The sequence below is a fragment of the Leopardus geoffroyi genome, chromosome B1 (assembly GCF_018350155.1).
Source record: "Leopardus geoffroyi isolate Oge1 chromosome B1, O.geoffroyi_Oge1_pat1.0, whole genome shotgun sequence".
NCBI classification, from domain to species: domain Eukaryota; kingdom Metazoa; phylum Chordata; class Mammalia; order Carnivora; family Felidae; genus Leopardus; species Leopardus geoffroyi.
In genome coordinates this window covers 165,787,601-165,803,940 of record NC_059327.1, presented here as the reverse complement: position 1 = coordinate 165,803,940, position 16,340 = coordinate 165,787,601, and the positions used below count along the sequence as shown (strand labels likewise).

General features: G+C 35.8%; 1 protein-coding gene across 1 annotated transcript in view; it reads left to right on the top strand.

Moving 5' to 3' along the window:
- Positions 1-16,340, top strand: part of GABRB1 (gamma-aminobutyric acid type A receptor subunit beta1) — a 379,514-nt gene that overhangs the window by 257,557 nt on the left and 105,617 nt on the right. The window contains exon 5 of the mRNA XM_045474170.1: positions 14,617-14,699. Coding sequence (XP_045330126.1) covers positions 14,617-14,699 — 83 coding nt within the window. The remainder of the gene's footprint in view (positions 1-14,616; positions 14,700-16,340) is intronic.

Below are 16,340 nucleotides of genomic sequence, written 5' to 3'. Positions count from 1 at the left end.
CAATTATTAGCCCAAGGTTCATAAATACTAAACTAATAAACTACATTCAAATATTTTAAAATATGTAAAACTCAAGACTCCTTTACTATGAGGCATCAGGCTATTTAAACTCAAATTATTACATATGTGGAATATTCAAAATTAGGTTCTATATGTTTATTGTGAAATATTTTCTTAATAAGTAACTATAATTTAAGAAAGATTAAGAAAGATTTATTGGTGAGGCACCTGGCTGGCTCAGTCCAAAAGGCATGCGACCCTTGGTCTCAGCATCATGAGTTCTAGTCGTATGTTGAGCGAAGAGTTTAAGAATAAGATTTATTGGGTACAGCGTTTTGAATTTACCTAGCAGGCTAATGGTCTCTACTAAAATGTAGTTCTAATTTAGGCAGTTGTTAGACTATAGGACTGAACGATTTAAACAATAAAGTCCTAAAACAGTCTTTTGTCACAGTAATTAGTTACCAGGCTTCACTGGAACATTCAGGTTTCCATAAACCTAAAAATGATATTAATGAATCTTATTACTCTTGGGGTTAATGGTGAGAGAAATCTCTTTATGTTTAATGTAACATAAGCAAAGCTATATGTATAATTTCCCTTGTTTAGGAGAAAATATTTTGACTTCAAAATCGGTATATGTAAGCAGGTATCCTTTTTGAGTCCAGTATATTTAGAGTTTTTGGGGTTTTTTAATTTTTTAGTTTGAGGGGTGGTGGTGAGAGAGGGTATACTAGAAGAAATGTACATTTATTTACTCTGAATTTCCAGCAACTAAAACTTCCTTCGTTTAAAAAAGAAGGACTACTGGGGTGCCTGGGTGGCTCAGTCAGTTGAGCGCCCAACTTTGAGTCAGGTCATGATGTCATGGTTCATGGGTTCGAGCCCTGCATCAGGCTCTGTGCTGATGGCTCAGAGCCTGGAACCTGCTTCAGATCCTGTGTCTCCCTCTCTCTCTGCCCCTCCCCTTCTCACGCTCTGTAGCTCTGTCTCTCTCACTCTCTCAAAAATAAACATTAAAAAAAATTTTTTTTTAAAGGAAGGACTACTCTGCAGGGCACCTGGATGGCTCAGTTGATTAAGCAGCTGACTGTAGATTTTGGCTCAGGTCATGATCTCACAGTTCATAAGTTCAAGCCCCACATGGGACTCTGTGCTCACAGCACGGAGCCTACTTGGGATCCTATGTCTCCCTCTCCCTGCCCCTCTCCCACCTCAAAAATAAATAAATGTTAAAAAAATAAAAGAAAGGATGACTCTGAAAAAGTACTTCTGCGAATTATGTAATTTGACTGCACTTGTGCTTTAAGAAATTAATCACAGCCTTCTTTAGGTATAACTAATAATTAAGGATTTCAGTGTAAATAGATAGAAACATAGTAAAATGTGCATTGCCGGTATTCAATGGAGAATAATGATGGTAGTAGAATTACAGGTATGCTATTTATACATAATTTACATACATAAGAATAACATCATGTTAGTTCTTGTTACAAAATATTTTTTAAGTTTCTTTCTTTATGTCCATGTACACTTCACTTCTAGATTGTCCAAATATTCCTTCATTTTTCTTCAGTTTTTAAATTGAAAAATAAGCCAGACAACAAAACTTACTAATTATTAATTGCCTAGGAAGTTGGCATTCTGATGAAACAGATGAAAATTTAATATTTTAATGATTAAAAGCAAAAACCTTCTCATGCCAAGTAAATTCTTCCTTTTCACATAGAAAAGTCCAGCCCCTAATCCACTCACCAATCACGAGAGAGAAATCTAACACAGATTAACCACGGAAGTCCCCTTCCATTCAGCCATTTAATAACGACAGTCCCTATGCTGTGCCTAGAAAGAAATCCAACTTTTTGTTGAGGCCCTAGTGTGCAAAAGTTCTCTTAGTAGCAAGGGAAGGGGGTTTATGGGAACCTATGTTTACATTTGGACTATTTAATGCAAATACTAATGTTATGGCCACTCTTTGCTCACATGACCTCTAAAAACCCTAACAGATGAGACATCCTATGATACGGGGTTCAATTTAAGGATACATCAAAACAGCTTCATGGCCCTAGAAATTATCCAACTGACAACAGCCTCTGGATGTTTACTTAGCAAAGGCACCCAAATGATTTTTCAATAAGAAATTGAACCGGTAGAGGGGAAATGGATCTTCATTTTAAATCTGTATTCCAAGGTATACCAAATCTGTATTGGTGTAGCCTTTATTAATAAAGACAGCATGGTGGTCTTTTTCCCTCTTCTCTAGAGAAGCAATGATTTGCATGTTTCCTGAAGTTACATATTAATTCCATTAATTTACCCCTCAATTTTGTGCCAGACACTGGGCTGGAAGCTGGTAAACGAATCATTAAGAGGTGAGTTCTCTTGTGGCACTTACCATCTATCTATTCAAGCAGCTACACACAAAAAACAAGTAATCAAACCAACAGACATATAATTGCAAATTGTGATGAAAATTTGAAGAAATTATATATATATATATATATATATATATATATATATATATATATATGAGGAAATCTGTACAAGTTGATAGATCTCTTAAATGAAAGGACTCATTTCAGATTATAATCATCATTCACTACTAAAAGCCAGTTAGGTATAGAGAATGTGAGGGAAAGGTAAATTTTGTGTTCCTTTACTTTTTTAATGGTAATTCTAGGATAGGGAGAAGAAGGTGGCTATAGCTAGTTCAAAATAACATTTAAAATAAGGGCATAAGTGGGTTATTTGAAGATTTATCTGTTCAGATATAGACAAAGGAGGGAAGGGGAGGGGAGGGGGGAGGAAGGAAGAAGGGAGAGGAGAAAAGATGGAGGAAGGGTAGGCAAACTTTCAGAGATTGCTACAAGACCATCTCCATCCCATCCTACCTCCTCCTTCCCCTACCTCTCCCTGCTGGGACCCTACTATGCCAAAATTGCTATTTATTAATCCAAGGTATACATTTTTTAATTTTACTACATATGCACACACATGCGATTTCCTAAGGCATATAATTTGTTCTTGAAAAATTGTATTTTAAGTTTTTATTGAAATTCTAGTTGGTTGACCTACAGTATAATATTAGTTTCAGGTATACAATATAGTGATTCGACCCTCCCATACAATACTTGGTGCCAATTACAACACATGCACCCCTTAGTCCCCATCACCTATTTAACCCATCCCCCCACCCACTTCCCTTCGGATAACCACCAGAGTCCGTTTCTTGGTTTCCACCCCCCTCTCTTTTTTTCCCCCATGTTCATTTGTTTTGTTTCTTAAATTCCACGTATGAGTGAAATCATATGGTATTTGTCTTTTTCTGACTGACTTATTTGGCTTAACATAACACTCTCCATCCATGTCATTACAAATGGCAAGATTTCATTCCTTTCTTTGGCTGAATAATATTCCATTGTATATGTAACTTTTTGTAGGCACCTGTTCTGGTTTCACATTATGTGAGATATACCCATGTTTATACATGTAGATCTAGTTCATTCATCAACTGCTCTCAGGTAATCTACAGCATAGACACCTGAGTTGTGTATCCATTTTGCTTTGCCGGACAGTTTTGGTGTTTACCTGTTTTTGCTATTACACGGAGTCCTTGATAAACATCCCTACTTTTGTTCTCTTGTGTGCAAAAGAGTAGACATCTAAAAGCAGAATGACTGGGTCCTACTAAACTCTCCAGAATTTAACTCTTTAACATTGTACTCACAATAAAATTAAAAAGAAAGACATCTTATTTTATTCTATAGCTCCATTTTGGGAATTTATGCTTATAGAAGCACGGGGACATAGGGGCGCCTGGGTGGCTCAGTCGGTTAAGCCTCTGACTTCAGCTCAGGTCACGATCTCACAGTCCGTGAGTTCGAGCCCCGCGTCGGGCTCTGGGCTGATGGCTCAGAGCCTGGAGCCTGTTTCAGATTCTGTGTCTCCTTCTCTCTCTGCCCCTCCCCCACTCATGCTCTGTCTCTCTCTGTCTCAAAAATAAATAAACATTAAAAAAATTTTTAAAAATAAAGAAGCACAGGGGCACAAATAATATTATTTTATTTATTATATTTTATGATTGCAATATCTGGAATGCTTCATCATTAACTTGGAAACATTAAATCCTCTTTCTCTTTTTGTCTTTTAGAATATACAATCACCTCTCAATTAGCTTATTTTGTTTTTCACGTTTTTATTTAAATTTCAGTTAGTTAATAAAGAGTGTAATATTAGTTTCAGGTGTAGAATTGAGTGATTCAACACTTCCATGCAATACCCAGTGCTCATCATAGTAAGTGACTTCCTTCAGCTCCATCACCTAATTTAACCCATACCCCCCTCACCCACCTTCCCTCTGGTAACCATCAGTTCGTTCTCTATAATTTAGAGTCTGTTTCTTGGTTTTCCTCCCTTTTTTTTTCTCTTACCATGTTCGTCAGACATGGATAGAGCTAGAAAGTACTATGCTAAGCAAAATAGGCCAGTCAGCAAAAGACAATACCATATGATTTCACTCATATGTGGAACTTAAGAATCGATTAGCTTAATTTTCATGGTGTTCATTATGAACCAACGAAAGCAGCATGGCTTTATTTGAGATTTTTATTTCTATAATTTACATTTGCCCCTCAAAAACTGTGCATAGTAAAACCATAAAAATACATGTCAACAAAGATATTAAGTTCCACATATATTTTTTCATCTAGTTAATTGAACAAGACAGCAGCGAAGTTACTCTATAAGCAGACTGTTCACTCTTGCTTGATATTTGGTAAAATTCCATTATTGGTCTTCTTTTAATCACAAATTTCTATAACACTAATGACTTTAGTTTCTAAAGAAAGAATGTGTCCAAATACATCTTTAAATAAATATAAAAATATTTTACTGTGCTAGTAATCAAAAAATTAAAATAAAATTTAAAGTACCACTTTTCATCTGTTAACAAAAAGAATACGATATCCATTTGAGCAGTGGTATAGGGAAATTGATACTTTCTTGCACTACAACTTAGGACAATTCTTTAAAAAAGTATTTTGGCCGTATATATTATGAGAAGCCATAAAAATTTTCATATCTTTGGATAGAGTAATCCTACTTACTGTATCTCTATCCCAAAGAAATAATTCAAAATCTGGAAAAGCCATATATTCATGTGTTTATTTTAGCTTTATTTTAAACTCACTAGATTAAAAACCACCTAAATGTCCAACATAAAGTGTATTGTTTCCTAATGAAAAATTTGCAGTCCTGATGCCAAGGAGGAAAATGTTTGTAATATTAAGATTGAAGGGAAGAAAAGGGAATTCTAAACATGGTTTTACGAGTATGCAAAAAGCCCAAGGACGTTGCAGGGGTGGTGGGGGGATAAAACTAAATAACCATAATGTTTATAGTTGTCATGGTAGAAGTAATAGTTACCCACTAATTTCAGACTATTTTAGAAAATGTATTATGTACTTAAAAAGGAAAAGAATGGTGTCCCAAGCCCTGCTTTTCTTTTGAGATAGGGAGCTGGAAACTTTGCATAATTTACACTCCTGTCTTATTTATATTCATTTTTGGTTTTGGTTTTTGTTTTTGTTTTTTTTTTTTTTTTTTTTTTTTTGTATTTTTTTCAACAGAAAGCCATTGTCCTAGGACACTGCAGTATTTTAATGCTTTATCACTCCTGAACTTTCTTTCACTCCTTCAGGAATACCATTTCAAGATTACTCTGATTACCTTTCAGTAAATGTCTGAGTCCTTTGTTTTGGTAGAAATCATCATAAGGCAAAGTGACAAGAGCAGATTTGCAAATAAGTCAAAAAATTAATAATTGTAAAAGAAGATCTATAACTTTGCTTTACCTCCTAATTCTGTCTGACTCCTTGTTTAACTAACCTGCACTTTTTGATTACCAAGTCGTGGCATTCCAGTCAAGGTAAACATCTGACTTTGACTTCAATTTTTAAGTTCCTTCTCGTTGTTTAAGGGCTCGTTATCATCTTAATTCTTCACAGTTTGTCCACCACAGAACTTCCTGATGATCAAAATGATAATAAAAATGCTCTGATTTGGGGGAGGTAGCCATATTTTTTCAACACCTTAACACAGATCTCAGATAATTGTTACTGGGGAATACTAAATATAATAGAAATTTAAAAGATGCTCTTACACTTCACAGTTATATGCATATAGTGATATAATTGGAAAAAACAGTCTGACTTAAACTCAGCCAGATACCTAAGGTAAAAGAAGACTGAGGTTGGCATAGCATCCTTGGCAAGGGTCTATTAATCACTATTGCCCTATTTTTACCTTTTTTTTTCTCCCCTGCCCTAGGACTCTCTGATTTATGAACAGCTTTTCATATTCACAAAATGGTTCATGAATCACCCTGGCCCAACAGAAATGAATAAAAATGAACCCATTTACACAACATTTGGTATATAGCTAATTACCAAAAAACAACTGCTTGGGATTGCACTGAGAAGAGTGTCGTTAACATTCAGCAGTAAAAGTAAAAAACAAAGGGAGAAAAGAAAGCAAAAACCTGGAATCAAAAAATAAAAAGTAAAAATGTAAAAGGAACAATTAGAATGCTATTTAATTAGCGTGGATTTTTAAAAATGTAACCAAAGAGTGCTTAATGATGTCATCCAAGAGGAATGGTTAAGTACTATAACAAGGTATCTACATTTCAAAATCTTGAATACCCATTAAAAATGTGTTCATGAAGACTATAAATGTATTATGAAAATTCTTACCTTTAGGTTAACCAAAAAACAGCAAATGAAATTTTTAAATACAGTGTAATTTCACTTTGCTAAACAATATACTTAGAAGAAAGGAAATTAATAAGATTGTGGTAATAAGATTATAGGTCATTTGCATTCTTTTATCTGTATTTTTCTATATTTCCCAGATGTTTTATTATGATCACACATTAATCATACAATATTTTTGTATCAGTAAACTTACATGCATTTATTTATTTATTTAGAAGCATATAGTTTAAAAGTAATAGCTAGAGTTAATTGAGTGACTACTATGTATCAATCACTGAACTTGTATGTGCGTATAATAACCCTCTTCTCTTTCCTTGTTTCACACCACATCCGCTTCCATAACACCTCCATTCTTGGAACATCACAAATCCAGGTTAAAGCATCTTTTGTCCAAATGGCCACCAACAAAATAAGCATAGGATTGAGCTCTATTCCTTGTGAATGATTTTCATGCTTTCTTGATAATATAAACATTTCTCTGATGTAAGTTATTCAGATTTCTAGAAAAATGGTGAAGATGGCTTACCCAAATGAGAAGTGAGCCTACCACACATGGCTATTTTGTGAAACCAATTGACTGGCTCTATCTTCTATCTTCTGAGACCTGACAGTATACTAAAAACAACCCTCCAAAAATAAAAAAGAATTACGACAGGATGAAAGTGTAGCTGGATATTTTTAACTGCTATAGCCTCAATGCTCACAGGATTGCCTGATTCCTGTGCATCCTCTTTCATTTTTATACTCATTGATTGGTAAAGTATGTCTTGAATTACTGATAATTAAATGAATACTACATATATACGGTAAGATCAGATCTTAATATTTTTTTACACCTATCTTACTGCCTATAAAAGAAATAAATAATTCCTACACTGAACCAATAGTTCTCTGCTTAGACTTATCTGCCCTGAATATAGTAACTAAAGAGAAAATAAACCTCAGGTCTTAAGTCTGGCATATCTGAATGTGAATCCCAGTGTTACAATTTAGATCATGTAAACTTGGAATTATTTCTTAACTCCATCAGGTATCCATTTCTTTATCTCTGAAAATAGCATAAGAATTACATCAACATAATAAGGCAATTGTAAATAATAAATCAAATAATGCATGCGTTGTAGTCAAAATAATGGCTCTCCAAAGATGGCCATGTCCTAATTCTCAGAACCTGTGAATATGTTACCTTACGAGTCAAGGAGACTTTGCTGGTGTGATTAATTTAAGGGTTTGAGATGACATTATTCTGGATTATCCAGATGGGCACAGTGTAATCCATAGAAGGGTTCTTATAAAAGGAAGGCAGGAGAGTTAGAGGGTGAGGGGATGTGAAGCTAGAAGCAGATGTTGGAATGATGGTCTTTGAAGATGGAGGAAGGTGTCATGAGGCAAGGAGTGTAAGCAGCCTCTAGAAGCTGAAAAAGACAAGAAAATGGTCCTCCTCTAAAGCCTCTAGAAGGAACAAAGCCCTGCTGAAACCTTGATTTTAAGACTTCTGACCTCCAGAATTGTAAAATAATAAATCTGTTGTTGTTTTAAGCCACTAAATGTTTGGTAATGAGGAAATAATAGAGTATGCATCAGAAACTAATACAGTATGCGTGATGCTTAGCACAGTGTCCATTATGTAAGATTCCAGCATAATATTAGCTAACATCAGCCTGCCCCTTGATCTAGGTAAGAGTAGCTTAAGTCTACAATCTATTATTTGTGGGAGTCCAGTGCCTTCCCAGGATTGCTGAATCTTTTCAAAGGGTTTTACACGATTTGAGCATCTAGGGCTCGGAATCTTGGCTCTCACTGAATTGGTTCAATTTATAGAGTACTGTTCCATGAATGCTGTCAAGATATGAATTCAGCCCCTTTCCAAGGATAAAAATAAAACATTTACATAAAGCTTTACTGTGTTTGTGTGTGTGTGTGTGTGTGTTAGTATTGGTTTAGGTAAATAGAGAAAAATTATCACGGTAATGCAAAACTGTTTTAATTGAATATTAAACATAACTGTTTTTTAAAATTTTGCTACTCCATCATTTTACTTCCCCATGCTTAAATTACTCTTAAATCTCACATAGCAGTTTATCTCCTTTTATTTTCTCACCATTCATATCTCACACCCTCAGAATTTCATTTTCAAATACCAAAGCATTTTCTTAAACATGGTAGTCTACCTAAAATAAAACTTGGTGCCAGCTGTGAAGATAATACATATTCTTTTCACCACTCAGTGTTAGCCAAGGAAACAAATCTATATACTACCTGGTCATGACTCAGACTAACCCACCCATCTTCCCTCATCAGTTTCTTTGGGTGATATACCTAACATGGATTAAGGTGTAGCCCAGAGATCACAAAGACCATTCCTCAAACCAGCTTCACTAAGTGACAGTGATATCAACCTTATATCTGCTACTCACCACCAATCTCACCAATCTTAAGGCTGACTTATTTTTTTCCTTTGTGGGAGAAAGAAAGAGAGTGTGAGCAGGGGAGGGGCAGAAAGAGAGAGAGAAAGAGCCCAGTCAGAGCCTGATACAGGACTCAATCCCTGGAATCATGACCTGAGCTGAAATCAAGAGTTGGACACTAAACCCACTGAGCCATCCAGGCACCCCAAGGGCCACCATTTAGACTTAGCATTTTCAGGCTGCCTTTTCCCTCTCTTTCCTCATATTTTTTTTTCATGTAGAATCTATTAAATAGTAGAATTTTGCTCTACAGAGATCACACTCAAAACTTGGGACCTCATCCCTATAGAACTGAAGATTACAGGAAAGTCTCAATCATATGTACATAATTTGTTCATTGATTTGTTATTTGCAAAAGTGCCCTCTTCATATGTATACGTGGGCACGTGTGTGTGTGTGTGTGTGTGTGTGTGTGTGTGTGTGTGTGTATGACTGGATTTTAATGTATTTATAGGCCAGGACTTACTGGGTTGTGTTTGGTCAGCAATGAGAGCCCTTAGATATCAAATATACATGATTTGCAATTACAGTGACTCTTAAGGTCAGTGACCATGCTGCATACACCTTAATAAATGAATACTACAGCAACGTGATTTCCATTCACTCTAAAGTCTCATGGGACCATAGTTTCTAACTAACAGCCTATTATAGTGTTCTGACCTAACCTTCAAAATGTCAATAAATTGGATTATAATGTAAGCCACTCCAAATGTCTTTGAAAAAAGACAGATAAATGTTAAGCTGTCATGACTGTACCTCTGGGAAGTCTGTGTTCAGAAAAAGTTAATGCTTTTACGTTTAGCTGGTTCTACTTTATTGTACTTTCATTTACTATCAAGGAATAATAATGTTTTCACATACTCAGAATGAATGACCTGGGTGTTAAAAGTGAAAAACAAAATTCAAAAAACACTTCAATGTTGAAGCCCTCAACCCATCCAGTTTCGTGATCTTTGACACCTTTGATTCTATGGAAGATTTAGACTATCAGGCTGCTTGAGCCACAGTGTGAGTCCACTTCTGTGTGGACGTGTTAATCACTTGTGGAGGTGACTAACCACTACTGAGCAATTACATTCAGCAAAGTGAACAAATGGAAACATAGGGAGCAGTCATTCTTAGAGACTCTCATTGCTGCTTTGCACCCAGAAGACAGAACGGCTGAGCAGAAATCTGTCCAGGGACATCTGTCTTTTTATTGATGATCCTGGGAATTCTTGCTCAGCAATTTTTTTCTTACAAAGGGCTAAGGGCACTCAGCCTCAGCTCACTTAGCCATAAATATTACAAAATCTGGAAATGCCAAACCCTTAAGTTAGCGGAGACCAACACTCGGTTGCATACATTTCTACAGATCACAACCTAAATTTATGAGTAACTGCTTGCATAGAGGTCCCTATCTGAGTCTCAATGATTCCTCCCTTCTTCGATAAGAGACCCTTTGTGGGGGGGGGGGGGGGGGGTAGTGACAATATTTGTATGAGTGCAACTTTCCTGCCTGCTCTTACTAAATAACTTTGGAAGGTTTGGCACCTAACCCAAGTGGAGCCAATGAGATCCTCTTGAGAAGTTGAAATTTGGAACAGAGAGATCCCAAGAAGGAAGTTATTTCACTAATGTCCGTCTTCCTCAGAGAAAGTCAGGCACTTTTCACAGCTCAGGTTCCTGGAGCTGCCCTGATTCTTTCCCTTTCTGAGTTGTGATTACTTAACTCTGCTTGGGGTCATAATGGTACTTGAGGCAAAAGTAAACTGGGCCAGGTGATACTAGTTGAAAAATCATCAGGTCATGGGCAAGCCTCTGATGTGATGTATAGTTTCCCAAGGTGATTATCAATTAAATTAGATCCGTTGAGGGGTGCCTGGGTGGTTCAGTCGGTTAAGCGTCCGACTTCGGCTCAGGTCATGATCTCGCGGTTCGTGAGTTCAAGCCCCGCGTCGGGGTCTGTGCTGACAGCTCAGAACCTGGAGCCTGTTTCAGATTCTGTGTCTCCCTCTCTCTCTCTGACCCTCCCCCGTTCATGCTCTGTCTCTCTCTGTCTCAAAAATAAATAAACGTTAAAAAAATTAAAAAAAAATTATATCTGTTGATTGCTGAATGAATTGATCATAACAAATAGCAGCAGTAAATGCAGTTATGCTTTACAAAGATTTTTTTTAACACTCACAATTCTAGGACCCATACATTCGAAGCATTTGTTAATCATTTATAGATGGTGCTTTGTTGGTTTTTCAAATTGCTTTGTAAAAATTCCAGAGCCTCGCAATATGTGAATCAGTGGTTCAGCATAAGCTTTCAGTGCATGTCCTTACTCTGAGATGATGTGGTTTGCTTACTAGATGACACATGTCTGAAAATGAGGTCAATTAAATGAGATATGCTGACCAACACTCAAATGATGCTCTCAAATATCCCTAAAGTTTTTCAATAGCTCCACAAACATTTGATTTTAATTTGAGTTTTAAATATTATAACTATTTTAAACTATAATAAGCATGTGCATTGCAATGTGTCTTATGCCACATTTTAATGCATTCAAGACCATCATAGTATTAACTTTTGTTGCCAGATTAACTTATGCAGAGCATGAAGCACCAAATAAAGCTTCCCTTTAATCCATCATTAAACACCAACTAGAGTCCATCCACCTAGGGGTGTATCTGAACCATTTGCAAAGGTGTGATTGACTATAGAGGAGGTTACTTGATCACCTGGGGGATCCCCCTGCCAGTTCAAGGTAGCCCATGGCCAGTCATGTATGATTTTAGAAGCAAGGGTTTCCTTACTTACTAGGACTTTTTGATATTATACAAATAAAACACAAGACAGAAATAATTGGTGCTGAGAGATTTAAGACCATAATTCTAATCATAACCCCTGCTTTCAAATTTCTATGCTTATTAAAATAGACGTCAACATGTTAATTTATAAGATAATTTCATATTAACAAAATATATATAGCTTTCATTTCATTTGCATTTTATATGCTGAAGTTCTGTAGATTTCACTTTATTAAAGATATCCTCAGAGGAAAAATGTTTGAAAACCACCATTGTGGCAGGGTCACTCAACCTTGGCACTACTGACATTTGGGGACAGATAATTCTCTATTGGTGACCAGTATCCTGGGCATTGTAGGATGTTTAACAGCATCGTTGGCCTCCACACACTAGATGCTGCTATCAAGCCTCTACCCCCCAGACTGATGATCAAAAACATCTCCATATATTGCCAAATGTCTCCTGTATGGAAGAGTTATCTCTGGTTGAGAATTACCAGATAAGTCATAGGATCAGACGGCTGGCCACACTAGTAATTTCTAAGGAATTTTCACATCCTCCTGAATTTTTAATTCATAAACAGCTGTTAAACAAGAATACAGTAATGTAGATAGGTGATTTTTAATGCATTTTAAAATATTCATTGTGCTGCCTTATTGGGGGCGTTTGAGACACTACACAGGCCATAAAAATAATGTTGTGGAATTATCTTTTCAGGCAACAAAAGATCTTCATGATATATTATTATTAAGTGAAAAAAAATTAATTCATATGCTAATGGGAGTGGGAAGCAATAAGGAATGTAGTAAAATCCTTTTATATGCTAAATTCTGGAATACAACTAGTCTTCATATTTTTTTGTAAAATACTTTGAAGAAATTTTTTTAATTGAATTTTAAAATTCTTTTTGCCCCTGCTTAATGCTCAAATAAATCTGATTAAATTGACCAACATCCTAAGGAAGGTTTCAAAGGGAATATGCAAATGTTCACCTCAGTAAACTGTAATTTTTCATAAGGAAAACCAAAGAGAAATTGGAAATGGGCAGTATTTTTCCTAATAATGTTTTTAAGAAGAAGGTTCTATTAGGTTAACACAAATGACCAAAACAATAACTCATCTTAGAAGCCACAAAACACATAGGTTTGAGAAATACCTTGTCAAATTTAAACACACTGTTGATGGGAGTATAAGTTGGCACGACCTCTATGAAGAGCAATGTGGCAAAATTTCAAATATATATACCATTCTTTCTAATAATTCTCTTTCTAGAAATGACCAATATACAGTTAGCCATAGTAGAGTATACCAGTATATTCAGAGCATCTTCATTTATAAAAGTAAAAAAAAAGAAAACAATGTAAATGTCCACTGAAGTGTGATTGGAAAAATAAATTATGATATTTCCATATAACTGAACCTATTGTAGTAAATTTTTTTAAGACAGCTTATTTACCACATGGGCCCAAATCCAAGATGCACTGTTAATGAAAACAAGCAAGATTCAGAACAGGAGACATGGTAGGATGCTATCTAAGAATTTTCCCCCTAAGAAGACATACCTGACTTCTTTGGCATTCAGAGTATTTATGGAAAATGTCCAGTGTTGTACCTCCTATGGATTAAGCTAGAAAGGAAATATTACTAAATTTGAATCTTTCAAATTCATTAAAATATGATTATACATTACTTTGTATAGAAGGATTATGTAATTTTTTTAAAGAAAAGTACTTTGTCAATTACAAAGTGATACCAAATGTTTGAAGGCATGGACTAACCAAAGGAATTGAAGGTACTCTCACACTCCACATTCTAGGAAACTTTAGAGGCAAGAGAAAAAGGAGGGATAATGGAAATCCCAGTAGGATATCTAGAGTCAAGGTCCTGGGATTTGCATAAACAAATAAAGTCAATGGAGAGTGGAAACTGGTAAATACTGTCTGAACACCAATCCTAGGATAGTGTTTCTTTACTGGTTATATGCTACCTGCTGAGTATAGGTAGAAGAGGATCTCAGATGAATCCAACAACTCTTTCTAATAGAGAGGAATGTAAGGACCCAGCTGTCATAGAAGGCGGGTTTTATTGTTCTTGTCATTTTTGTTGTTGTTTTATTATTAGTCTATAGCAGGAGAGGGAGATAGGTTTTGATGCATAATGTTGATCTCCTCTTACTCATAAGGCCAGACCCACTGTAGATACTGTCACAGACATTGCTAGATGCTAGAAAGTGTAGGAAGGACCATGGGATAGTAACAGCTGTAAAATGGCCATCATTTGTGGAGCACTTACCAACTACGAGGCACCAGGCTAGGAGCTTTCCACACATTATCTCTCTTCCTCCTCACAGCCATCCTTTGCAGGAGGTATTTTCATTGATGAGGGGGGCCTAGTCTTACGGAGATAAATAAAACTAGATCAAACTCACACAGCTAGTGAGCAGCAAAGAAAGACTTGAACTTAATCTGCCCACCTTCAAAAATCGTAATCACAAAATTTTGATGCCAACTGGTAAACACGATTGGGGGCTGGGAAGCCTGGAAATGAAAGTCATCATCTTTATGATGCTGTCTTTTCTCTCTCTCATCCTGACAGGATCACAACCACAGCTGCATGTATGATGGATCTACGAAGATATCCTCTGGATGAGCAAAACTGCACTCTGGAGATTGAAAGTTGTGAGTTACTTGGACAGGGGAATGAGAAAGAGGGATGTTTGCTTGACCCAATTAAATTCAACCTTGCCCTGAGTAATTGGAACTGGGATACTTTTAGCTACACTTTCCTGCCAATTTTTCAAGAGATTCACAGTCCAGTGACATTTCCCTCATATTGGTGGCTCAAGGGTCATTTCAGTGCAGTTATACTTTTGAACCATTAGAGAAAGTCCACTTATTTTGGCTGGACAATTTATGAACTCATGCTTTCTCCTTAGGGTAGAGTTTCTCCCAAAGCCTTCTAATCCCCAAGCTGCATTAATAAGAGAGGCAAAACATTTTAACATGAAAAAACCTTGTGAGATTGTTTTCGGTTCTGTAGTCTATACATGTGAATGACTGTAAATTGTTGTCTTTTAGAACAACACTATGTTAGAGTCTTGTGCACATTTGGCCTTCTTCATGGGAAGAACAGGATGATAGTATTCATGAGGATTGTGCTCTGGGCCAAAGAGTTGGTATTTTTCAAGTCTAGTAACTGATTTTGTTTGTCTTCTGGGATTGTGTTTCATTGATTGCTTTCTTGACAATTAGAATATCTTAGTCACTAATATTTAATCTGATTGACTCTGTTTCATAGTTTCTCAGCCATCAACATGCAGGCAGTTGAGCCCATCAATTGTGAATACCAGGCCTAGGTGATTTCCTGGTTTTTAGAGGCACAGAAGGGTGCAGGAGGTAATTCAGAGCATTCTAAAACTGCTTAATGTAATGTGAGAAATAGAGAGTTATTTATTTCGATAACCTAAAATACTCCCAGATCTAGATATCAAAACACCAAAGGAACATTGCAGATGACCCTATAGTATTATTAAAGAGCAAATGTATTCACCAGTGTCCGATTATTAAGCAATTACATTAGTTTTCTAGTTTGTTGTATATAGGCTTGGAAATAAATAAAAATGCTTATGCAGATACAGCTATATATTTAGAAATGTACATTCATCTACTACCACTAGAACCTGGAATGAACAAGAACATTCATGAGTTATTCCTTAATTCATATTCTAATTTTAAAATACAGTGTATAAATAAGTTGGTTGAAGAATGTTAATATATAAAAGTATTGATGGTGACTTTGGTTTAAATGCCAATGACAACCAAAATTAAACCATAGAAATGAAATATGAACCCAACTGTTTATTAATGGCTAATGATGTTTTATAAATAAGGCTGAACTTTAGCTAAGCAAGTAAACCTTAGCTTTTAGAACTGATATGGAAAGAGCAGGATGAATAGCTTATCCATATGGGTTGGCTTTTACCCTTGACCTCTCTTCCATTGATTCTACTGATTTGTTATCTTTGCTTCTATACTGGCATTAAGGTATGACAACCTCTTGAAATTACAAGATTTTCTGGTTTACACCATTCATTTAAAGAAGCAATGAATTTTGACAAGTATTTGAATTGTTTCTGTGTTATAAATTGCAAGTCCTGAAATTAGCAGCATTTTTCTCACAAAATATATATTTTATAATTCACATCAAGTTTTTCTGTGATCATAGGTTTATACTCCTCTTTAAGCAGAGATTCTCTTTGTTCATATTTAGAAAATATATGGCTTTTAGGTCCATTTATCATACCATATAGTGACCCAAAC